The 27,587-nt window shown below is 36.3% G+C and overlaps 1 protein-coding gene and 1 long non-coding RNA gene across 7 annotated transcripts in view; both read right to left on the bottom strand.

Moving 5' to 3' along the window:
- Positions 1 to 27,587, bottom strand: part of LOC111428015 (tensin-1-like) — a 100,410-nt gene that overhangs the window by 51,632 nt on the left and 21,191 nt on the right. For all 6 annotated transcript variants that reach the window (XR_011640701.1, XM_023063402.2, XM_023063403.2 and 3 more), the window contains exons 2-3: positions 6,795 to 6,912; positions 3,779 to 3,816 (exon numbers count right to left, since the gene is read on the bottom strand). Coding sequence is in view for 5 of the 6 variants with exons in the window: in XM_023063402.2 (XP_022919170.2) it covers positions 3,779 to 3,816; positions 6,795 to 6,912 (156 nt within the window). In the remaining variant the exon portion in view is untranslated. The remainder of the gene's footprint in view (positions 1 to 3,778; positions 3,817 to 6,794; positions 6,913 to 27,587) is intronic.
- Positions 22,748 to 23,751, bottom strand: LOC111428017 (uncharacterized). The gene is made up of 2 exons (XR_002708025.2): positions 23,135 to 23,751; positions 22,748 to 23,081 (listed from the first exon to the last, which is right to left on the bottom strand). It is a non-coding gene; the product is annotated as an uncharacterized lncRNA (long non-coding RNA).

Here is a 27,587-nt window from a genome sequence, read left to right as displayed (position 1 = left end):
TTGTAGCACTTCGCAGCGATGTGACAACTCAGATTTGAACGGGAAGTGAGAATAAATTAGAATAACATATGTAGTGGTGTTGCTTTTGTAGAGTTGATGAACCGGTATTATGTGACATCCTAATAAGTATATTCTAGATTAGATGATCAAGCTAGCCATTAAATAGATATTAATAAATAATTTTATTTTTAATTAAGTATTTATTTTTGACGTATTTAATTTATAACAAGGTACTATTTATTACTATAATTATTCACATTGAAATTTACGTTGTGGAGCAAACGCCGTTATATAGGCAACTCAAAATACATTGGATGCAGAATATCTACTATTGGATCATAAATTTTTTAACTCGACCACCCATTTATTAAAACCTACGTGATTTTTTAACACCTCCGTTAAATTATGTGTTCCGCACGTCAAGTGCAATTATAACTCCCATTAAAAGGTGCATTAATCAAATTGCGTTTGCATCGATCAGGATGGTTCTTGATGGTGTGGCGGTTGTGGGTTCGGGCGTTATTAAGTATTCATTGTAAGCAGGTAATTCTGCGCTTGTCCTGCGGCACCCATCTTATCCTCCGACGTCGGATATGTATTGTTCGTGACGTGAAAGAGATTCAAACGACGACGGCGACCGGCATCAGATTTATTGGCTTATTCTCCATTCAATCGTGTTAATTGTGCCCGTATAATATTTATCGGGCGTATAGAAATCGCGTACGCGCGATAACTGCCTTTGTAGCGGTTGGTGGGTGCAGAAAAACGCGCTGAATCATCGGTCGTAACTCGAAACTTGAAACTTGAAAAATAATGTTCCTTTTTTGTTTTTATCGAGATGAAATAAAATGAAATGAAATCAAACAATAAGACCAAACTCGGAGGATATCAAGTTTAGCAATGTGAGATTTAATATGAAATTAATAGCAACTTTTACGAGACACAACATTATTATCGTAAAGAACTAAAAATAACTCAATGCGGGTTTGATTTTTATTCCGAAACTTTTTCGAAGCTATTACAGACTTCACTTTAACTTTTCCATCAGAGTTTCAACCCGGATTATTCCATTTAAAAGCATTTTTGAATCTTCTCCTCTTCCTAGTAATTTCGTTTAGACCGCCATCCGTTTTCATTATTGTAGTGACGATATTAAAGAAATTGAAATGTTTATTATTGTTCCATGAACTATTAATAACTTTATTTAACTATCTCATCAATTGTTGACATTCTTTGAAACTTGTTTCAATACTATGCTTTAACTTGGACACTCTACGCTATGCGTTCGTGAAACTACAACGGCATACCTGCTCCAGATTGAGGCCCTTTATCAAGTTTGAAACTGCGTCGTGTGACATGGATAAATTTCCATACCGACACAATAGCATACGCTGCCGGAGACACGACGTACATAATTTATAACTTGTACCCTTGACGCAAACAACATCCTGAAGCCCATAAACTTAAATTGAATCAATATTACAAAATTTGTTGATTTAAAAATTAGCTATTTAATCAACTAGATCATTCAAATGTATCAATTTATGTGGCATATGTCCGTGGTTAAATTCAGTTCCAATGTGGATTTACATCTCGCATTCGTACAGTTATGGTAATCAGAACGAGGAAATACAGTTTGAACATGAACAGCGATAGACTGGTTGACCGATGCTAATGACATGGCATGTCAATAACGTATTAAAACGATCGAATGCTTGCGCTCGTAACTATCATTGCAATCTGTACATATCGCAATTTGTGATCAATGCGAGTATATTGAATGTTATAAGTACCAAGGCTTTCACGTTGACGAAATCGGTTAGAGTTTGATAAAATATACATGAATACATAATTAATAATCAATTAACACTAATTATTGACAAAGTCAACTAACAAGGGAAGTAACACAACTGTGGCAAGCCGATTTTAATGAAATTTGGTACAGTCATAGAATGAACCAAAATAAGGTTTACGTATGTTTTTATACGTGTGGTAAAAGCCCCTGAGCCGAGTTTTAGGGGCTCAAAGTTTGCGGAAAAAGTACATTTTTCATATATTTCGAAAACGAAAATTGCTATCAAAATTTTAGTGGCGTTAAATATACTTTAGTGCATTCAAAAATGTTAGTTAAGTGTTTTTTCTCATTCGTCGTAGATCAACCCTAGCGAAGTTACAAGAGTTAACATGTAATTACTTTTCGTAAGAATGATGTGATAAAACTGTCAGGTATTTTGAAAATATTTTAAACAAAACCGTAAATTAGTCGCACAGTAAAATGTTTAGTGTAAAGTAAGGCATATACGACATTTGGGGGTAGTGGGGGTTAACTACCCCCTTAATTAATTCTCAAAATTCCCTTGTACGTTGTTTTTGTCAAATGCAGATGGAGAAGGCTTCGTTGAGTTAACTAGTCTAGTATTAGTTAAAACGGGATATAAAAAAGTAAAATTAAAACTGAAAACTATTTTTAGTTAATTTTAAAAATACTCAACTTCCTAACTAATCTCTGTTATTAGTGTAGAACGTTACAGAACAAGTCCGAGTTAAATCTTCTTAATTCGTTGTTTATACTTAAACGCGCCATTTAAACCCCAGAGTGGGTCGAGATAATTCTGCCTGGAAATGTGAACGTGTGTAGAATCCTTTAGTGGCGTTGCACAAATTTGTGCGATTTAATCGTCGGTAAGTTCGTTAACGAAGGAGCCTGAGGTTCGTTTTTAACCGTTTGGGGCCACCAACTTAACGTTCCATTAGCACGGAATACTGCAGAACGAAGGGATTAGCGTGGGATGTCGATTTGATTTGCTCGGCGCAAAATCCTCTTTGCCGAGAATATCCTAGCCACACCTTCAGGGCGTGTGTAAACAAGTAAATAATAAGTACCTCGGACGTAAATTGCCAGAGCTTACCCCACTTTCTCAGGTGTAGTATTAACCCCTGATTAAACGCGCATGAAATTTGTAGTTATCAAATTCGTATTACTAAAAGCTCCGAAAAGTTACGGTTGATTTAATTTTACCTAAAACCTTTTCTGTTGAGCATCATTTATCATCAATTCTTCATATATCTTGTTAAAAGAAAATGAAGAGTTGCTTGAGGTGTGTTATCTTGTATGTCGAACGGCTTTCATATTCATGAGATAAGATTTCGCCGAGCCGATCTGGTCTTGAGATAATCGAGTGAGAGTCTCGTTAACAGCGGCGCGCCAAAAATTAATGGAAGGCATTCATCTCGTCGAGTTTGGCACGTGTGGGTGGAGCGCAATCAGTTAGTGAACTTATTACATTGTGTTATCTCGGACAAAAGGTGTGTTGCCTTCTTGTGAATTCGCTGCTTGCAAATCGAAATGCAAACGAGCGCCACCACGTCGCCGTAATTACAAATAATAGTCGATGATAAATTTCGAATTTTGCGAAAATGCTTATGTTTACGACTCGTTTAAAATCTTATTAAATAAGGATTATGCTCGAGTATTCATTCTTGTAATGGTCTTTAAAATACTAAAATTCAACGATTCGCGAATGATTTGTTAAACGAAATGGATATCTTCCGAGAAGTTACTCGGCACAAAATCAGTTTCGAACAGCAGCGGTAACCCGAACGTGGGTTGGTGCCCCACGGACTCATACCTCATAATGAAAATCACTGGGTTGCCGAATCGACTGATTTACGACGACGATTACGTGAGAGATTAGTTTTAGATGATTTACGAGGATCCGAGCAGTGTCGGATCCTTAAGAGGTTAAAAGAGACGCTCGCCAATCGACGATTTACTTACCTTACTCTCGCAAACCTTGTGGCACACGTACTTGCAAACTGGAACAAAAAAAGAACTAGTTAGAAGATTGCGACCGTTTTAGCAGGGTCGGGTTTTGTGCAGACATGATGAATCACTTTAATACTCGAGGTGGAAGGAAGACGTATGGAACGTAAATCATAATTTGCGTGAGTTCCCATCGACTATAAATCAACCGTAATCCATGCGGTAATGGGGAGAGGAATTTTGTTTTAATTTAACCTGTTTAATAATAATTCGATACTTAATTAAGGAAAGTTAATTTGTACCAAACTAATTTATTTAGTACACCTATGCATTACCAAATCGTAAATGTTTTACGACACCGGCGCCTCCACCACAAATGTAATTTCGATTTTAATTTAATTCTAAATAAAATAATAAAATTTCTGTACAAATTTTGTTTGCCAGTGCTACTTTATAAACAAGAAATAAATTTAGATTAAAAAATATAGCAATTATTTCTCAAGAAAAATAACCAGGTGTGAAGAAAATCGACTTTAATCTGTTATTGCGGCACTACATCAACGCTAATGGCCCTATAATCTGCTTTAAATGTGGTTGCGCGTCGTTGCTCATCGTCGGTACGGTTCGTTTGGACCAAAGAACCTGTAATTAAATACGTATCAAGGTGCGGTTCATCGTTCTCCATGTAATTAGCGACCGAGCGAAACGTTTGCTAAAAGAACTCGAACCAAATTGCCTCGTGTATAGTCGTAAAACGAATTGAGAACACCCTATTATCGTCTTTATTGCTTTTGAAAGGAAGTTGTACAAGTTTTTTCCTTAATCCCAAAGATTTCAAAATAGCTGAGTTGGAAAAAATGGCACGTGAAAGATTCAGTAATTTACAATGTTATTTGATTATGAGAGTAAAATCCATCTGTTAGAATGGAAATTTCCGAGAGATTACGATAACAAATGCTGCAAATCCCTCTGACAGCAACAAACGTTCGAGATTTAAAGTTCATTGAATTCAGGAATTAGTCTCAAAACGCAGATAAAACCGGCTCGGAAATACAAGATTTAATTAATGATTTTGAGAGAATTTCCTATTAGCAAGAATCTTCCTAATTATCCTAATCAAGAATCCCACCAAAAAGGAAATAGGAGTTGAAAAGATGAGATGAAGACAATGTAGGTTTCTCAGCAAAAATTCAAAAAGAGCTTTCACGAGGAAGCTTTGCTTACGCCAAAAAGAAAAACATAAAATACTCACAAAAGTAGGTATAAAATTTATGGGGTTATTACTCCTAAAATGAAAACTTGTACTTGTAATTAAAACCGTCATAAAACGCATTTTATATTTACATTAAAGTTTTCTTTCTTAATTTAACTTAATTTACGGCCTTTAAAGTATCTCGCGAAATGTCCTGAATGTCTCGTTATAAAATTAACATGTAATTACGAAGTCGACGTGCCTAACTAAATTAATTGCTGCTAAATCGAGTGGTAGTAATGCGAGTTGCATTACCTGCAACGCATAAAGCAGAAAATTTTATGAAGGGTATAAAACTCATCCTAGCGGAATTTAATTAATTTCGTCGGCTTATTAAAATTTAAGTAAATCCGACGGAAAGTTTATCTCAAAGAGTATCGCTTCTTGAAAAAATTTAATTATAAAAGAGACCGTCTATATGAATATTAATTAGCGTTGATAATCGAATTAACATTTGGATTGCTCAACAGATTTTGCTTAACATACAAAGAGTTCGTTAAAGTTTTAAAATCCTTATTACTTTTGCTATCAGCTGCATCAATATCGAGAAAATTTCGAAAATATGAAAATTAGAAGAATTTGTATTTTCACACTTGGGTAATGAAAAAAAACGGTATACCAAGCATGATACAGATAACTTTTAGAACAAAAGTTGTAGCGAATTTTACCCTTTACGCATTGCTCTGTAACACTTTTCAGCTCTTAACACTTCATTTTTATTTATGAAGATTTAAAAACGATTTATATCTCAAATTATATGTCTCAAATCTAAAAGAGTCTGCTCTAATATAGTATGTTAGCAGCTAGAGATTTGGACGTTTCAAAGATGTTAATTAAGATAGCGTTGATAATCTTAATTTTTTAAACATAGCAAATATCATTCGTCGTGAAAAAATAGAGATTAGACTTACGTTTAACCATTCGATGTTAATTTTAATGCTTAATTGATGTAAATCCAGCCAATATTACAAAGAAATTCCAGCCTCACAGTATGGCCATTAAATATTACCTTAAAGCCTTGACACTAGCTCCCAGCATAACGAACAAAACGCTTTATTCTCTTATAACTACGCGGAATTTATGAATGCCTTGGTTCATTCGGCGATAAATTTCAGTATCAACGTCAAAGGGCGCTAGTACGGCTCGTATATTCGCCGAGTTCGCGGTCACGCCTATCGCTCGTATATCACGTCGGGATCCGGCGACAATCTGCGAATTTCATTCCTTCCGTCTCGGTATGCTTTGTAGTATAAAGAAACTTCCTGGAAATGACCGCGGATACGTGGGCGTCTATTTATGTGAGGATCGAAGAGAAGTTTTTAGATTGTAACAAGATTTCATAACAATAATTACACGTCCAATGTTAAATTAACTTGTCTTCTATTTTGCTAAATAATAATGACGGAATACTTAGAAGATATTAAGCTCAGTTGGAGATGGTTCTCGTGCAACCCTCTTTAGTATCACGAAGACCATTCGTCAACCAGCGGTTGGGCGCAGACCAGTTGATACATTTTGTCTTGACAGCGCGATTAACCTTTCGTTTAAATGTTAGAAACCGAACAATGGGACAACTACACGCCCTCGATTGTGAACTAACTAGGCACTGAAACGAATTGCGAGAACCCGAGACGGGCAAATTCGGTCCACCAATTGACGAAGAACAAAGCAATCTTCAGTCGCGACAATTAATATTTAATCTGGCTTTATATTTAATTACACACAACTAACACCAGTTCCAGTTCAAAGCATATTTGGTTTAAAAAATTAAATTCTTACCTCTGCAACATGAGCCCTGATTAAAAATTGGCTGATGACAGAGATGACATGGTCGAGGTTTCTTGAAAGTTTTGCATCGAAATGCATGACTTGGACCTGGAGAATTGCTCCCTTCAGGCTGTAAATAAAATAAATAAATCATTGTCAGTTGAATTGAAAAAAAAAACATCATGAATAAATAACTGTAACACACCGACCTTGAATAAAAAAACACACACAATATGTCTAGTTAGAGAGAATACTTTTTACAGAGATCCTTCTCCACTCTCTGTTCATCCACCATTACATCGATCCTCTATTCAGATGCTCCCTATAGCTGAGCCGTAACCCTTAGCCGCGCGGTTACCCTTTCACACGAAGCGCCCTCATTTCAAACTCATAATTGCTGACCCCGTTCTCTACGAGCGAGGGGTGTTGGTTGGGTTATGGAAGAGATTTTACGACGGCATCTCGAGCACAAACCGTGCAAACACCAGCGACCTACTATTTTTTTACAGCCGCCGGATTTACCACACGTTTTGGTGGTGCCGTTACAACAGCCCAGTTTGCGTAAATCCGAGATTTCTGGTCCCTAAAACGACACCCCAAATTGCTGATAGTAAAACCCAGATGTGGAGCAGTAAAGAAAAATGGGTTAGGAAATGCACAATTACGTTTCTATGACCTCTATCACTTAATTTGCAAACTTATCCTTTTAGATGGCATGAATTACGGCGATTATTTTCAAGTAGATAAAATAAGTGACGCTCAAGGAACACAGCTTTTATGACTTTATCTGACGGAAGACTGGATGCGTTCACAACAAGCTTGGTATATATCATCTTCACCATCATAATTACGACGATGTTATCGCCTCTTTGGCGAAACGCAGCGCAATCCGTTCTTCTATTCCTGTAATTAACGATAAATACATTCTCGGAGCCACCGTCGCGTAACTACGAAGTGAAGGGACAGCTTATCGTTTAACAGATAAGTATCTAGGACTAAACCGTGTTCGTTGGTTCTCAGAAGTAAACATTCCTAGTCTGCCTCTAGGGACGGCTGCAAAATTCTCAAGGAAAGCGAGACGTATAAATGTTCCTTATAAGTAAAAGAAACTTAAGTAATGCAAGCAAACAAGTTTTATAGAAAAAAATTTTTAATTAATGTATGTTTCATATATTGTTTTAAAGAGAAAAGTTTGAACTTTAATTTGATGTAAAAATAAGCTCGTGAAATCGTTTTATCACACATCAAATTATTGGGCGTGTTTGGTGAAAATAACGAAGAGAATAAAGCGTAGCTTTTACCGAACTCATTTTCATTCATTTTGCAGAAGTATTGGTGTGCAACGGAAAAAATGTAAAAGCTCCACCCAAACATGCAATAAAGCATTTTTCATGGATTAATCCAAAATCATTCAACCAAACTAAAATCGCATTAAACGATTTTTTCTATTTAGACAAGCGTGAAGATTCAATTAATTTGATACAGATGAATACGAAATTATTTAAAGTTATCTTACACAATGTATTATGCCAACATTTTGTTTGGGTCATTGTTCAAAACAACGTAAAGATCTTTTAGATCTCTAATAATGGTTTCTATATCTCCCGTTTAAACACCAACCTCTTTCATAAACTTAAAAGAACAAAAAAGAAAGACTATTAAACGTGAATGTACGTCTAATGAATGATATGTTTATTGGCTTCGCCGCGGGAGATCAAAAAGCGAGGAAAATTATCCGAGTAATCTGTTGCCCACGTACAAGTTCTTCACCGTGGAAAAGCAAATAGCGCGTGGAATTTGTTGCGTTGCCTTTACGGGAAGTACGACATACGAAGGCGCTATTATCTGAAGTACGTATGAAAATTGCAAGATAATCATTGCGTATCTGTGATCTCGAATAATAAATGACCGGTCAAGAATAACGGAAATGTGAGGGTTGAATAATAACCGATAATGAGTTAAGGTATATCTATAAGTGCTTGGTGTTGCGAAAACCAACAACTTAATTATCGTGCGGCTCCCAGCAATTCATTCTAGCGCGTATATTTTCATTTATTTTCTGCAGAGATATTTTTTATCAAATTGTGTTGGAAAAATAAAAATAAAAAATACGGTTAATATTTTAAACCCGATTTTTTTGGATGTTACATTTAAAGTGATCCAATTTAGTTAGTGATGAATCCCTTTGGAAAGCTTGTTTAAAACGGCTGTCAGCTAAAAATAAAACACGGAATTCGAAAATTGTTTACTTTTTTTTCACTGTTCCCAGCTCAAATACAATCAGTGTTTTATCGGGGAGTATACGCATATAAATGGCTGCATTGTTCGCCGCTTGTAACAATTGAGTTGGAAACTGTTGGCTAATGTTTTTGTTTGATTTTATAAACATGTGTATATTAATTTGATACCGTTAATAAAGAGAAAACGGTAATTCCCCCATTGAAAAATGAAAGAATTTTTATGTTTTAGATGCGAAGTAGACCATGGAAAGTTGGCAACATTTAGAGAACTAATTATTGCACGGCGACGACATCGTTTCATTTAACAAGCTGTGCGAATACAATTGTCACCATTACCCGGCTAAATTCTAGTTCTTGATGATATCAGCCGCGACCTGTATACACTTAATTCTAAGATTTTACAGTAATAGAGGTAATGAGCACAGAAACTTACAGAAACAACTACGCTAAACATGTAGCAAGAATTCTTCAGTTTATATCCCATTCTATATTAACACGATGCGAAATTGTTATTTGTCTTATTATTAAATACTACTTAAAAATAGCTAAATTTCATTTATCGCAACTTTATTGTGTAATACTTTGACCTAGATTCAAGTTTTGGAATTTGTCCAATGGTGATATTCCCTTGCGTACTCTTTCTGGTTTTTAGGTTGTCTGATTTTCTAATTTAGGGTGCCTTTTTTCGGAATAAATATGTCAAAGGTCACGCTGAACGGAAACGTCGGCAAAAATTCAATGATGAATCGAACAAATTAGAAACAGCTGTTGGAATGTGTGTTCCATTTTTTTCACTACAAATGAAACCTTGTCAACACAACAAAACTCTGCTTTCAAGGATTTTCATTTTAGCCGAAACATAACATTCAAAAAGGGTTAAAAAATCTAAACATACTTTACATATCTATTATTCAACGTGGTTACCCGAAGCTTACTCTCACTTTCAAGAAATTTCAAGGCATCTAAAAAATCCGCCCACACGTTGCTGCAATAAAGCTTTGTTACGTAACTTAATTGCACGAAGAATAAAGATAAACCTAATACGAAACCGATGAACAGCAGCAAAACATGCGATTAAGTTCACACGATATTTACCGGATTAATCCAAACCTGTGTACCCAAATAAAAAATGCGATTTTCTTTAAACGCCCATGTTCCCGTAAATGAAGTTAAATTGCTTCAAAAATTAACGGATGTTCGTGGTCTGTTATTTTATACTGTTAACTCGAAAACGGCGAATCATACGAGATTACATGGTTGGTGAGGTGTAATTGTGAACACCGTCGTGTATATTTTTTTTGATGTAACTCGTTATTTTACATGAAAGTGTGGTTGGTACAAATTAGTACCTAAAGATTTCTTTCCAAACACATGAAAATAAAACACTTCTCTAAAAACAAATGTTTCTCGTAAAGGTATAAATGTCTTGATGAACTTTTACGACAGCCCATAACCAAGAGAACGTATGGAGATCCACTGCGGGTATTCTAAATTCATGGTCCGACTTTATTGCATCCTCCAGAGATACGAACCGCGGCAGTTTCTAGTAACAAAGAGTGACCGCGAGAAAAAACAAAGACTAGATCTTGGCATAGGTGTCTCTATAAATCGAACGATGAATGGACCACCTGGCGTTTGGAGAACTGCCGACGACGTCTTGAGCCTCTCGTCGGCCCAATTTCGGTTCCCCAAAGGAGCCATTTGAATAACAATGACCTCCTATGAATCGCCCCTTTATGCTTTCAGTCATTGTTGCGATCCCTGACCTAGCATCTCCTTAACGGCGTTAAATTTTTATGATATAGTGTCCAAGTGCATGGGAACTTGCATCCTTAATCTGTTCACATCGCATTCCTTCGCGCCTTCGAAAGATAAACTCGAATGTCACTAAAACAACATCCAATCTGGATACCTACTTTAAATGTGAATGTATCTAAGAGAATGGTTTGAAATTCATAAACGTACTTGTTAATTAAGTATTAACATGTTCCTATAAATTCAACTTATCTATCGATCGAACCTCTTTTCTAACTACAGCCTTGATAATATTACGAGCAATAAATTCTGGAATTAATAACACTTTGTGGGTGTTGCGATACTCACCTTCTTCATTAAGTGGCGATAATTCGCCCAAACCGGGACAAGCCGTTTATTAGCGCCACGTAATTGCCCGCGATTACGGGTACTGACCAATGATCAAAGCTCGCGAATTCCCAAATGATTTATAGTATGGACATTAATTCTATCGTCGGTTTTTCTCACCGAGAATTGTCGACTATAATCACCATCGCTCGTTACCAGAATATCTTGAGGCTAAAACTGGACTCCTTTCAAAATCCGACTTCGTAATCGAACCACGAGATCTAGCATCAATTACCGATCAACTGTTGGCGTATTACCGCCACCATGGACACCTAACAATGACAAACGACCAGCGGCCTCTTGTCAACAACGTATCGTCTTCTCCATCTGATGGTAGATGATGTTAGTTTGACAACGGTTATTATTTATTTTCAAGCGGTGTCTAAACGTTTGATAAATGGCGGTGTGGATGGTGAGACTCGCCGAAACAAATTAGGAACATTTATCTTTTTACAAAAAGAATGAAGAGGATGAGGACAATAAGTTTATGGTTTTGGTCAATGGTTAGGGAAAGACACATTTTCTCGATGCAATCTATACGTTGAGATATTTTTAAAAACAAATCCAATCAATGGTTTTATTTCCATAATCAGTGCTACCAATACATCTACAGATGATTAAACTAATAACAATTATACTCTTTTACAGTTCAAATTCTGCTTTAAACTTAACATATTTGATTATTTGATACAGGTCTTTTTATGTAGGTACAAATTTTTGTGTTAAAAGCACATTTATAGTACACCAACTGAAAACGTTTTCAAATTCTAACCACTCGACAACGGATCGTTTCACTTAAAATTTTCACGGAATCATTTTATGGCAGCGCTGCAATGCAGTCGAATACGAACAGTGCAATCGACAAAAAATAAACGTAAAGCCATCTTTTATCTTCCTCTCTCCGACCTCGATCCACGGTACATCTCTGTTCGCAGACCGTATATCACCGACAAACTATACAACTCGTAGTTCTCCCACACGTAGGTATTCTTGTAATGTATGGTAATCGATAATTAATTGAAAACCATCTAGAGGCAGCGGGACGCGGACTTTTAATTAATTTTCCCGCGCACGCGGTACGTTCATAAATCCGCAATTTTCTATAGGTACCTCGTTACAAGACGATTAACGCAAATACTCGCCGTAGCCGTACGCTGTGTAATGGAAGATCCAAAGTTACGATTGGGAGAGACGAGTTTAGGAAACGGACAGTCTGTTTAATGGGGGAGAAGATTGGGTTTCCGCGATAATGTTCGATGGTTGCACTATATGCAGTCCTTATTTATGGATATCTACTCGTGCGGTTAACGTACAAATTGCCGGTTAAAAGTAAAATGTTACTCGCCAATCCGCAGGGAACCGAATCCGATCATTTCAGTAAGATGGAAGCAACCTCCGCAACAACCTAATCTCATATAACGAATCGTTTATTCGTTCAATTGATTTTTACCTCCTCAAGAACGATTCAATTGAAAAGTAAGTTATTTAAAATAAATAGGTTTTGGAGAGTTTTAGTTCTCCATAAAGTTATTGAAGCGTTAAATGACAAAATTTAATTAAACTCGACATAAATTTCAGAATTAGCAAGTAAAGTTTCAAATGTAACTAATTTGTAAACTCAAAGTTAATTAATTATATTTTATTTATACCAACCTAAAGTTAAAAATGTTTTCAACATCAAAACCCGCTACGTTATTAACAAAATCACTATTATTTCTGCATAGTGCCACTTTTAGTACTCAATTTCGAATCGACACTTGTGATCTTTCACCTTCTCTTAATCTGAAAATATATTGACCTTTCAACTTTTACCCATCGAGCACGTTCTATCGTTCCATACTGGTCCCCTTCACTCCACACACCACCTATGTACATTCCGAATTTGAATAATTCATGAACGAATCTCTTGAACGCCGCGTTTGACATGATCAAAGCATACGGTAACCTTAACAGGTGTTCGTGAAGTTTTTTTTTCTCTAGACCATTTATCTAGACGCGATCTCACGATGATGAGGCTACCGCGCATTGTGGCTTCTTCCTGTCCGAAACAACGTCTTAATATTTTACAAACCCCGACGATCATCAAGATACCACTTCTATTTTATTTGTCCCCATTATCACAATTTGTACATTGATACAGTTATTATCACTCGAAATAATTAATGAACTGGCTGAAGAGGTTTCTCGGGGTTAAGAAATCCTATGGTATGGATGGCTACCGGAGATGTGTAAGACCTTTAATGGCTCGCACGCCGCCGCTGAAAGGCCTTCTCTCATAAATCAAGCAGCTTGCTGAAAAATTAATTTTTCTCCCTGGGAGTTTTCTCTCGGCGATCGTCTTCACGTTAATAACTTCCCGGACTGGATCGTCGTACGCGAAGATTGATTATGTGGTTAATACGGATTGATAGAAGAAATATGATTGGGTCCGTATTATTGAGAATATTAAGAATTGACGGATCCCGTTGCAGAGGAGTTATAGTTTCGCCGAAGGAGATTCATTAATTTTAGTAATATTAATATTCATATGTTAATAGGTCTTATCGTCTCATTAAATTAAGGTAAGTAATATATAATAAAGTATTGCTGACTTCTAAATGAGACCTGGTTTTAGTTATTTAACCTTTCATATTAGAGGATTTCGAATTATTGCTAGAAAATGGTGATGTTTTCATGTCACCATCACTAGAACTAACACAAGACCTAGAACTAGAATTATTCGGGTTTAGCCGTCTTGAGAGAGTACTGTGTAGGATACGCTATTAATAGTTGCGTCTTTTCTACTATCTCCAAAATCTCCACATCCAGTTAATAATTGCTCAAGTGTATATTCCAATATTGAGTAGATTGCTACTCATTATGAATAAACGTGTACAACTTTAATAGGAAATGTTATCTTGCTTTAGACGCTGATTTTATTAAAACTCCAAAGTTCCATTTACCTAATTTTCGTTACGTATCGTTAATTAATACTCCAGTTTGTAGAATAACTAATGCAACGTCCAAACGGAAACTAAATATTAGTCTTCGAACTGACATAACACGTAATCCCGCTAGTATCGAACTTGCTCAACGTAATATTACGTGCGGCAATGATAAATCGGTTTAATATCGGTGCTTCAAGATCGTCCTTTCGATGCTAAATGCTGTAGCAGACCCCGCAAATCCCATTAAATTTAATGTTTACCGCCGACCGCGTCCTATAGATCCACAATTTACTGCAACCTCTATCTAAACGCAAACTAATTTCATCAATTCTCGTGAAACGAACATCTTCAAATCGTCGTCGGTTCATGTTAATGGTTAATAAAAAAATGGTGAAAATCGATAATGAAATGTGTCACGCAAAAGCTTATACTCCTCAATCCCCACGGCTATTTAAGTTATTTAGTGCGTAAAACATGCATTACAACAGCAAACAGTGTGAGTTGATAACGAGGAAATGGACCTGCTAATTGAAGTTAACCGGCTGTGACATCAACCACATCAACGACTGTTCATGTACTCATCGTTCTAACTTGTAAACGTTACAAAGCGATAAAAGACAGAGAGCGAACGAAAACCGTTATTATCTTGAATACATCTGCAAATAGTTTACGTACGCAATACTTGGAACCCATCACTTTGATTACTCGTGTTGCGAATGCAGCGCATATGGTGTTAATTAATACACAGTTTGAATGAAGCTTTGTTCGTAATGGATTAAATCATTTTAATTTTGTACCAATCTCTATTGATGAAAAAAAATGATTTAACCGAACAATTTCCTGTACCACCTTTCCAACCCCGATAATGATCGTAAAAAGTCAATGAAACCATAAAACAAACATTCAAAGTAAAGCAATCTGCCCCGAAGCGGTTCACCGGGTTGTATCTGGCCAATCCATCGGTGACACGTTTTCTTTGACACACACATAGCAATTTCGTTGTTATGTTTTTCTTTTGGTTAATTTTACCTGGCCTATCGCTCTTGGCGATCATTTTCCCCGTTCACCTTCATATTTCCATTTGTTCGCGGTCATTATTAAATTATTACCAACCAATTTATTTTCTCGGCGCGAGATTGATTAATGTTGGTACATTATTGATAGGCCTAAAGCGAAACACGATTCTTTCGTTTATTTGATTATTAGATTAAAGAATAATGAAAAGAATTAAACGTACACACATTTGTTCTGTATACGATTGCTTAAGATATTGGCAAAACCTACTAGTTTTCATGGTTTATTGTTATTTCTTGTGTTCCACCCAATACTGTTGCAAACGTATGATTAAAAACAAATTTATAAATGGTCTAATGATAGTTCAAAAATGAAACGCCTGAGTGAGCTGCCTGGTCAGGGGTGTATTGTGAAAAATCGTCGATCGCTGTGGTCTGGATGGCCGATAGCTTGGCGTTAATTAGGTTTAATGGTTGGTTGAACGGGGAAATTTATTAAAATTTATGCGGTTCAAAGGAACGTATCTGGGAAGCTTGTGGTTGGTCGATGGTCTTATCGCGTTACGGACGTGAACGGCTTATAATTTACGTATTCGGGCGTAAAGGAAAACACGCCGAGAGGAAGCGTTTAGCTCGAACATGGGCTCATAGTACCTAGGAAATGGAACGACTGTTCAAAGTGAAAGGTGAACTTAATTGCAGTTATTTTGTTACGGTATATAAAACGAAGAAATTTCGCAAATACTAAAAATCCGATGAATAAGAAAGGAATGATTTATTTCCTTCAAAATTCCAACATCAAAGTTACAAGACGAGAATTCTCGAGAAACTGACCTAGTTTACGTTTTTTATGACGTTAAGAAAAGACGAGATCTCCAACGAAATACCGCGTATTACAATTAATAACGATTTCCATCGCAATTCATCAACCTTGTCTCAACTGAAGTCAGCATGCAAATCCTATAATTCAAGTCTAAACAAAAAAAGAAATCATTTAATAGAAGAAAATTATAAATCAATTTGAATAATATGAGTTTAGTGACCTAGTTTACACTTACAGCTTTTTGTGACTCTTACAGCTAACCAGAAAGTGTACATTACAATTAATCAACTTTAAACCGTACATCTACAGTAATTCATCAATCCTGTCTCTCGTGGGTACCAAAGAAATGAATGCAAATCCGCATAATTCAAGTTAACCGGCTTAAGCTAACCACCGGTGGTCACGAACGCTAAACACGACCGGAAGATGTTGATGTATGTCCATTCTGACTGGACCAACCGAATAATACATGGGTTCGTTGATTTATTTCGATGTAATTGTACTGCCAGCGGAGAGAACAACGGCCGTGATGATTTGTGCCTTGCTTTCACCGGCGGCAGACCCTGAAAGAAAAAAATCGACAGTATAAACGTCTGGTTGGATTAATTACTCGTTGAGACCTTTTGTTTCCTTTAGGCATATGTAGGTGGTGTGGTGGTCCCTTAATGGCGGTTGCCTTTGCCGATACGATGAAAATGACGGGATCACACGCAGAGTCCAGTTAATTAAACGGTTATAAATTAAAGGAGCAATTTACCGAGATAGGTTTACAAGGAAATGGGTTGGCAACAAAAATTAGCAGGGCGTCGTCGATACGGTCCAATCTCGTTGTCATTTTATTTACTGCATTAAATTTACTTCATATAATTAATTTAGATTTAGTTTATTTTTATGTTTTGAGTTTGATAAATTAAATTAAAATCCAAAATTTGGGGATGTGAAACGTTGTATTCAATAGGAAATTAAAGCATATCTATGACGTACGAATCATAATGTGTAGAAACGATGCCTTGCAGAGTTAACAGCGCGACGACAAGCCCAGCTTTGTGCTTTATAGCGGAGATGCCGACGCGGTTCGGCAACCCAGCAGGCTGTATATACGTCGAGGTGGACTTTGCTTGACACTAATGGCGTATAACCCCACTGTAGGATGCGCGTTTAGTTGGCCGTGAATTACTATAAGTTGTGATGGATATAAATTGAGGAAGTTTTAGCCACTCTTCGTGTTACTAGTTGCAGTTACATTGCTCGAAACGCTATTAAATCGTTCAAATGCAAGTTTGCATTTCCCACGAGGTAATTGGTAAAGTTTGTGTAATTATTATGGTTTAGTGACAGATTACAATTTAGGGTTTGAACTAAACGTAAAAGAAAATTTGTTTTTTTTTTAAATAAAACTTATTAAAGTTTAAGAGTAGTGTTAGAATTAAAAGATCTACTGCAGTGTACATTCTGGAAGGTCGCTCTTAATTGAGCCCCTATAGCTATAACTAATATTGCGGTCATTAGTCTTCCTTTACAGAGATTTCGTCGACGTTAACACAGATTTATTGCAAGTAATAACTCGTGTCGTCGGATGTCTAGATGAGTTAAACACACACGGTTATTTAAGAACATTCGGTGTCATGCAATAAAATTCCAGGAAATAAAAACAAATAAATAGGGGACCTTAGTGGTCACAATAGCTACTCATCATGTTTTCGCAGCTGTATCTACATTTATTTCATCACGCGTGTTCTTGTATTTATATTTGCAGATGCTTAAATGTCGGGAATATCAAAGGAAATCTAACAATGACGTTCTCGCTTTATGCAACTACTTCAGTTTGTAGTCGTATTATATGGAACGTGAAAGTCAATATTGACCGAGCGTTCAATGTAGGATGTATTGAGGAAGTACATGGAACCGATTAGCGTTTACATTGCTTTTGGCACATGTCATGTCTTGTACAATCCCGAAATTACGTGCATTATCCATTGCGATCCCAAACGTCCACAACCATAAATTAGGCTTAACATCTATCAAACATATTTATTTATTAAATATATATCGAAAAATTTATTTAGACTGTATCAAGAAGCAGATGGTTTCTTTCCCACCGTGTGTTACCGACTTTCAATACATTTTTACGTGGATCTGGAACACTATTTTACACCGGGGCCATCCTCGCCCGGTGAAATTCAATACTTTATGAAATCCCTTGAGTGTCTTTTACCCGACAACCGTACTTCAAAGGCGGAATTTATTCACCCTTAAGCCTCGCAGTTTAAATCGCCGAACGGCGATAAATAAAAGTGCGAGAAAGAGGGAGCGCACATTTTCGCGCACGCGGTTTCAGCATGCATCTAAAATTCCATTTTCTACGTTTCCATTGCCCCAGATTTTCTTTGTTCACGTAATAGGATTTGCACTACCGTTGCCGTCGCAGGAAATCCTCTGCTTAAATCTACGCAAAAACAAATCGACGAAAAGCGGCTTTGAAAGTCGGAAACCCTCGGTAAGCGTCAACGTTAAAAGAAAACCTAACACAAAAACGGTAAGTATTCGCGAAAGAAACCAGAGATCACTTTAGATGTTTATGTTGAGTAACTGAAAAAGAATTACGTTTTTAAATAGGTGAGAAGTAAAGGAAATATTACAGTTCTCTGTTAACACGAACATTGAGTAAATATGATTAAAGCAGTAGAAGAGTAATTTAAGCTCGCTTCTTTATATAACGACGCAACTCTGGACAATTTATGGTAATTTATCCGTGTTCCAATTCCGTTTCCATCGGAACTCGTTCGGCGCTTTTATATTAAGCCTCTCGGAACGAGTAGCCTCCGGAGGATCGGACGCTCATATTCAGTTGAAAATGACCGGAAACAGTGCGCCAATTCAATTAGCCTCTTGTTGCCGATCTTTGTGAATGTGGGAGTGAGAGAAAACATTTCAAATTATAATTACCGGATTTTCGGGCGAAGCTACGTCCAAAATCCGTTCACGGTTTAAACGCTTTTAGAAAATAGGTCGTTGCGAGCACGGCGAATGGCTATTTGCGCAAGTTATGATCGCATGTTCCTGCCGAAAATCCCAAATCCAAACGTATTTTCTCCTGGGATATAAACGTAAAACGCCCATCAACTCGAAATTAATGTTTAGGACCAGTTACATCGCTGGATGTAGATCGCGAGGGAATTATTTATTATTTCACAAGAACGAGATAATCTAAAAGGTTCTGTTAATATACGACAGTGTTTAAAAGTAAAAAATGAAAGCGCGTCATTGTACCGGTTTTCGATCGTTTTTCGTCGACTCACTACCATCAACATCAGTGTTTACACTAAACACACACTCCCAACTGCTACTCGTGTAGTACATTAATGGTCGTTGCGGCCATTTATCATGAGTAAACGTGCAACCGTTCGATTTATCGTCCAATCCCATGAGCAGAGAATTCACAGTGAATATAATGCTTTTCTAGCATGTGCTGGGTTGATTGCCATTAATTTGAATTGAATGGGATTGATATTAATTTGGTTAATGATATATAGTGAATTTCACTTAAAATGCCATATACGCAAATATATTTCTATAGAAACTTTGTTACTTTGTTCCACATTAAATGAAACATGTCAAAATAATTCGACAGTAAAACCTCGATATAACGGATCAATATGGGGAAGGCAGTGTCTGTTATAGCTCAGTAAAAATATAGAATAAACTAGCAGTGAATAACAAATAAAACTAGACTAACACTAGCACTAAAACTAACACTAGACAGAAAATGTGTGTACGCCCTCAAAAGCGTATTTATTTCGCTGTACTCCTGCTTTAGTGCTAATAATTCTCTTGATATCAATTTTTGATATATAAATCTCCTGCAATTCCCACATATTGTTGATTATTGGCCGCTATATACGCTATTTGCTGGCGAATACAACAATAGTTAACTGGTACTAACGAGAATCGGTTTATCCTGAAGCGTTAAGGTAATTGCAAGCAGTATCCGCAACCTAACTCTTCGATTTCACTATAACAATAATCCGCTTACTGTAACGATATGGTGAAATCAAAAGCTACAGCCCGTCCTACGCTATAATGGAATCAACTTATAATGCAGAAAGCAAATAAAGCCGACCGGTAATCTTTCACGACTATAAATCGAAGCTGTCAAGTCTAAAACATTGAAAATTTTAAGTGAGTGGCAGTATTAAAGATTTACCCAATTGTGTAACATTTCGATCTTATGACTACGTAATTGTTTGAGTTTTGGTATTGATTTCTCGGTTGGGAAAGCAATTAGATTGTATTTCAAGGTAAATTAAATTGTATATATACTTTTAATGGTTAATAAATGTGCATTTCCGGCTATAAAATAACGATGCAATTCACCTGTCAACTTTATAATAGCGCGCATTAAGAATACTATTATCTTGTCATGTAATAATGGTATAGCATAATGGTATATACACATTATTATGTCATACGTGGCGAAGTTAAGAGGATACTGACGTTTGTATCAGTATTAATACACATTGTATAAAATAAAATTAAGATACCTACACATTTTTTTTAAGTAGTAAATCGTAAGTTTAATCGGACAAGTATGGTTATAAAAATCCACGTGATGGCGATAAGAAACTTGGAGAAGTCGTCTCGGAAACTTCTCCTACCTTCATTATCATCGCAAAGAAATATTCAAGACTCAAACGCCAACGGCTTGCTTCTACAGCTGAATGGAACATTAAAGTAGAGTGGTGTATCTATGATGGTCTTTCGTGACCGCTTAGTCTTCGAACGTTAAACGGGCCATTTCTCAACTATAAACGTCTTTTTCTGAAAACTTACGCGACCATCTCGTCTACCGAAGCGACAAAAATTATCGAAGCTTGTAGTCAACATTTAACGTTTACGAGAAATGCTTTGATGATAAGATAAAAATTAAAGGGTGTTCCACACACTTACATATAAATTCTATTTAAATGAAAAACTTGTTTTTATGGGGTAATTCTTTTATAATCAATCACAGGTTCATTATCTTTTTCAGTAGTGTGGTTGAAAATTCCTTCTCAGGAAAGTATTTTTACGATCCATTCACAGCCAATCTTCAAGTCACATATAAATTCGAGCAAACAATAAAAACGGGGTCGCCAAGTACGCATTTCATCGTTTGTATCTTTTAATATCTATCATTAGTGGGCAAGTCCAAAGAATCAAACAACAAACAAAAAATATACGTCTCAGATAATATCTACGTAAATATTTAGAATGGAGATGCGTATCGAACTCGTGGTTTTCGTAGATTTATGTGTTGAAAGGAATGATATATTGCCCGGTGTCGCCTTGGCATTGTGAATGCGTTTGGAACGTATACGGAAGGACCTTCGAATCGTTTTGTATTCGTGTAGTAACGGGAGCTTAGAAAAGACACGATAATCTCCACATTCAATATTTTGCTCAGTGATTTTACGTACTGATATATCTCCAGGACATAAATTTAATATGGGAACTCCCACTGGGAAGCATATCGAGTTATCTATGTAACCGTAATGTGACCCCTGTTGAGGGTAAAAGATAACAAGACCTACCGCACGATGTGGTAAGATGAATCGTAAAAAATAAATGAAATAGTTCGGCGGTTTTTTTTTATAAGAAAGTTGACTGATACAAAATGACATATCTCATAAGCAATTTATAATTCATCTACAATCGCTCCACTTTTATTATTTCCACGCTGATTAACAAACTGTAAACACGTCATATCCTATTTAATTACAAGCGTCGGCTCTCCAAGATAATATTAAAGCGGATACTTGGCAATTAATAATCGATTAACGACCTGAAAAAAAGTAATCGATGCCTAAGAGACGAGGCGCGGTATTCTGAGTCAACCGTCTGTTAACAAAGTAATTAGGAACATGGAATGGACACCCTGGTCGTTTTCTAATTAATATCCCATAATGAAGTTTAAATTGAGTTAATGGATATAAAACAAGTGTTGTCCAATTAAAGAAATAGGGGAATAAAGCAGTAATGACTTCCAACCAATTTCAACGTAGACTCAGACTCATTTTAGGGACATAATTAATTAAAACGACGATTTTATTGTTATTTCTGTATACATCATAAGCTCAAAAAATCATTCTGACCTTATTTAAAGAGATAAACAAATGAGTTATAACTTAAACAGTTGACATATTTGCTTTTAAAAGTTTTGAAATTTCTTTTTAAAAACCTTTTTGCAATAAATACATTTCATTGCAACATTGCTTTTTTCCAAACGTGATGACGAATAAAAAATATGCCACCGTGTAATCGTCTCGTGCAATTTTGTCATACCTAAAGTATAAAGGTATGCCGAGGAGACTTGCTGTACGCAAACAACTCTACAATATCGCACCACGGTACACTTAACAAAGGGTGCTTTACGCCGTAGATGTATCAGTTTCGCCTGGCGAATCATTTCGTGTACATCGCACATCATCAAAACAGACACCATGAAGCCAGAAGATAATAACACTGTATTTATCGAACGTTTTCTAAAGTGTAGACAGAAAGATAAAGAGAACGTTGCGTGTTTCTCACAAAGACTAATTTTGTACCATCGTGAACTAATGGAAGTACTCAGAGATGACAAAAGAGGAGGTCTTCTTTGTCTTAATAGTGTCGTGTTAAAGGTTTTTGTGAACGGATTACGAGAAGATAGTATTAAGGAAGCTCTTGAATTAAGAGGAATAAAACACTTATCGGAAGCAATCGAGATTGCTATTGAATTATCGTAAATTTGTTTGTTATTAAATTAAATAAATTTATTAATAAATGTAAAATAAAAAAATGATAAAATTTAAATGGATTATTTATTTAATATTATTAAATCTAAAGCGATCTGTAACGCTATTGATAAATGTTTTGTGCCACTGGACTTGATGGCTTCTCTGATGTGATCTTGTTTTAACCCTTTTATAAATACATTCAACACAAAAATATTTGGGTTAAAAATATCTGGTTTAACATCGTCTTTAATAATTAATAATAATTTTCGATGAGACGTAATTAATCTATCCCAAAAAGAAAGAATTGTTTCTCCCATTTCCTGGTGGAAATTTATAAAGTAATTAGTGTAAAGTTTTCTTTGTTGATTGATATACATTTTTTTATCTATCTGGTGTTTTCTAAAAGTTTTATTTTTAATTGTTTGATATTAACGAAAAAATTAATATTTTACCTCAAAATTGAAACTTATTTGAACACAAACACTTCAATGACTTAAATGTTGATAGTTAAAACGGGCTATGTTAGTAGTAGAATTATCATCACGTGGTGTTTTTATAAAACTGTGATAAGAATATGTTTACACTAATTTTAAACATTATTAAACGCCGTTACTGTATTAATAAATATTTACAAAGGTATCATTGTTTCTAGAAAAGAATTTGTTTTCAATAACAATGTTATCTTTATCATCTTCTTTTTATCATTGAGTATTACAATAATAAATGTAGGTCCAAGGTGATTAATTGTTTAATTGGGTGTAGTAAAAATAATTTCTTATAACTTATTTAATTGTTAAGGCATGCAGATGTTGTCGCGAAAAATTTAGTGAACAACGTGACTAGGCTATAGCCATAAAGGTCTATCACGCAGAAACGGTCGTTATCGAAGCTCAACGAACTTTCTTTTACAGTTGAGGTGAACAAGCCGAGCGAGGCAACTGCGGAATCGTCAGATCACATCTTTCCGCCTCCACCCAGAAATAAATCACGTGCAATCGATACATTTACTGCTGCCAACAAAGTGTTGGATGAATTAATTCCGAAACCTGCTCGTCTTTTACGAGCCCAAGGCGTTTCTCGTGCAAAATCGATTTTTTTATATGGCATTATATTAAGGGAAATTTTGAAATTAATTTTATTTATTCCGGACATCCGGTTTTTTGTCTTGGAAACCTCCCAGTTAGTCAATATATTTTTATTGTGTGGGGTCAGTGCAGAAGGTAGGGCAGGGGCAGATGTTTTTACTGAGATCTGATACTGCTGCAGCAACGAACGCCGCCACCCCAAAAAGAAACTAAACGAATATTCGAACAGAGGAACGTAAATAGCTTACCCTAAATAACCGAGGCACCTAGCGAGAAGCTACAATACCGGGCTGTTATGCTATTGGATCGCTTAATTAAACGTGGGGTGCAGCGTGGAATACGATATTTTGTGCCTCAGGACTTGCTTGTTTTGTTAATAGGTCATCGGTGATGGTCATGAATTAAATGAAAACAACTCCTCCTTCTTTTTAATTAACTTTAACTAACCATATCTATAAAGAATTTACGTGAGCAAAAAAATTGGTTTTCAATTAACGTCTAAAGTAACAAACAACCCGAAGTAGTGGAACTGAAATATTTCCACCATCGAATATAAATAACGCGAAGTACCAATTTTGTGAGATATTTTTCTTCGGCATTTCCTTCAGCTTTCGTTTTATCACTCTACAAATAAGGCGACCCTCGAGCGTGAAAAGTATTCTGAGCACGAATCCATGAAAGAAGCGTCTGGCCCATTTTTGAACTTCACGGAAGGAGGACGACTTCGGAAACTGATAGATCTTGCCACCCCAACAAATACCTTCAAGAAATTCAAACGTACAGCCCAAAGCTATTGCGAATATTGAAAACTTACTCTTTTATCGAAGTTGTAAATATTTTAATTAAAAGAACGTTCTTTAGATGGTTTATTTTTGTTGTGAGAGCATTTTTCTTATGAAAAGATTTTCTCTTGAGAGCGACCGCAGGTAACCTATTTAAGCTTAATACTTTGATTCTATGTAAGAGGCTTTTCACCACATTACACATTGAAAAATCAATTGAAGTTATTAGAAAGTACGATCTTTTATAAACATGAAATTGGTTTTATTTATCTTTTGTTGTAGCACTTTAATTGAACACGACTATTTTCTTTTCTTTCTTTTTCGTGTTATATTAATTTTTTTTTATTTGTTAACTCTTACAATTTTTCTTGAGCTTTCAAATTTCGTGCAATCACGCCAATGTTGTGTTATAAATATAGCATAACGTGACGTTCGAAATTTATAAGATAAAACAAATACGCGCGATTTAATCAGTAATATACAACCTGCTGCCATTGAAAGGCTGTTTTGATATTGTACACGCTTTGATCTAGTGTTACACAACTATGACTTTTATTGCTATAGCACAAATTGATTTGTCCGAACACAATAACCAGGGGCAAACTTGGGCTAACTGGGCGAATTGTTTTCTATTACCGGGCGCGCCATCTGGCGAATATGAGCGTGTCGCATTTCGAGAGAATTTGTATCAAATAGCCATCAGGGTCATACAGGCGGTTCTAGTTGTTGCGTCACTACTCCCACGGGTATTCTCTACTGGTTGAATAAATTGCCAAAATTGTCTCCTAGAAAATTTATTGTAATTAAACGTTACCAGACTGATATGAACTAATATCGTTAAATGTCTATATCTTACACAATCATGTTGAATTTATGACCATTTCAATGTAATATTTTCTGAATATATGGAAGAGCAATTTTATACGAAGTGATAAAAACGCATATCATGTCGCAGGTAAGAATGTGTCGACCGTATTGAACGATTCTCACGGATAAAATTTTGTTAAATATGCAAACCCTTTCACTTCAAGACACGTTTCGAGTCGATCCAGTCTTTCCGCGGCATTTTTCCCGTCTTTGCGGCTTCACAGAAACATCCACTCTAAACCCGCGTCTTTTGAATTAAACATGAGCCGTATACTACATTCGACAGAAGTACCGCGATCGTACCCACTATGACAATTGCTGGAGGTCCAAGATATCTCTAACAAAGTGCTGAAGCGCGGTTCTCTTCTTCTATGTTCCTAAGCTTAGAGCGCGGCGCGGCCAAGTTGTATCGACGAAGAACGTGCCGTTCTCTCAAAGGAATTCCACCCGTCCGTTTCGTCGCGTTTACACATTTCATTTGCATACGCGAGCATAATCCGAACGACCGCAGCCCTGGTTCCGTAATTAAATCAATCCGGCAAGAGAACCTGAAGCAGACAGCAGTTCTTTGTGCCGGGGATGGAGCTGGAACTCGGAAATTGATGTCCCCGGCACGTCTTCTCTCGTAGCTTTTTGAAGTTTAATTAAAAATCACGGTTTACGACCGCGCAAAAAGGAACATGTTAACGTTACTTTTTGGTAATTGCTTTTCGGCCACAGTTCATTATCGGACCCATAGTGAAGAGTTTTGGTGAAGGGGACGAATTAAGTAAAACGAAGTATTCGTAAATAACTTTTAAATGATCAAAGTTGAACGTTAATTTTTCATTAAGAATAGCCCCCAATTAGCTATGTGCTATACATGGTATTTATCCTTACAGTAATCTTCATTCGAGCGCTACGACGACGTCCACCGGGATAAGATAAAGCATGGCTTCAACTAAGAGGATCGTGTGTCATCTAGTCGGGTCAATACCTCCGGGTATTGTTCAAATCGCTTGGTATTTCATCGAGACTCTAAACTGAGACAGATGATTTGTTATGATCGAGTAGCAAATTGATTCATACTGACAATACTTATAATAATTAAGGTTGATTTGGGTACCGTAAATGGAAGCGGTCGATTACTTGGTCATTAACTTCAATCTATTCTAAGGAAATAACAACTTGAAATTAACTGCCTGGAAATAACAGTCGTCGCATTGGTATTCAAGGAGAGACAATGGGTCACAATTTCGCGAAACACAACGTCGACGTGGGAAAATCTTGGACGAAACATCGTCCTTTTGGGTCAAAATTGTATCAAAGTAACTTGGCACTTCCTCAACTTTACTCGTCTGCCCACGGGATAATTTTCCTCGTTAACTTCTTCCCTCCAGTAAGCAATTATTTTAAGATTCAAAACAACTGCACAATGTAACGCAACAAGTAACAACATTATTACAGTTGAGTGTTAAGTTTTGAATTGATGTAAATCGAGTGAGGACGCATAGATGGTGTTAATGACGGCTTTATGTGCGAGATATCTGTGTAGTACCAGGGCAATAGCAGTAAAGGAGAGAGTCGAGTAGTCTGAAAAGCAGGAGAGCGATCGAATATCTAGGCGGATTTCATTTCGGGTGGAATTGCAATGGTAATGACTAGCCGAGGGGAATGTGTTTGTGCCGGGACAAATCACACTCGGCGTTGCTTGTTTGAATTTGCATCTCGACACTCCGAACAGAGAAGTGTTAACCAAGTCTTGTAATCTCCTCAACTTTGAATCGTTAAAAGTAATTTAATTTAACGCTTTTACATTCATTGAGATTCATTGAGTGAAAAGATTAAAAATACTCAAGCAAGTTTAGCATCACTGAACATAATCAATTCTATTATTTAGTTGCAAGCTCATTATAAATAAATACCGCGTAAATCTAAAGATTACCTCATCGGAATAGTTCGTTCCGAACAGTTTAACCACGATAGGAAATGGAAGTAATGGCATTCCGCGTTTATCTCGTTTTTAATCTTGACCATGTCAATTCCTCGGACAGAAGAGGGGCCCCATTAAGTAGGAACATCACAATAAATGAAGCAACTTGAATAACAGGTCTTCAATTATTTACCCAAATTTATTAGATGCAAATGTTTGTGTCAATCAAAAAAGTTCGAAGAGATTCCCAAAGTACACC

The sequence above is a fragment of the Onthophagus taurus genome, chromosome 6 (assembly GCF_036711975.1).
Source record: "Onthophagus taurus isolate NC chromosome 6, IU_Otau_3.0, whole genome shotgun sequence".
NCBI classification, from domain to species: domain Eukaryota; kingdom Metazoa; phylum Arthropoda; class Insecta; order Coleoptera; family Scarabaeidae; genus Onthophagus; species Onthophagus taurus.
Note: the sequence above shows the minus strand (reverse complement) of the source record. Positions and strands in the feature narration are given on the sequence as shown.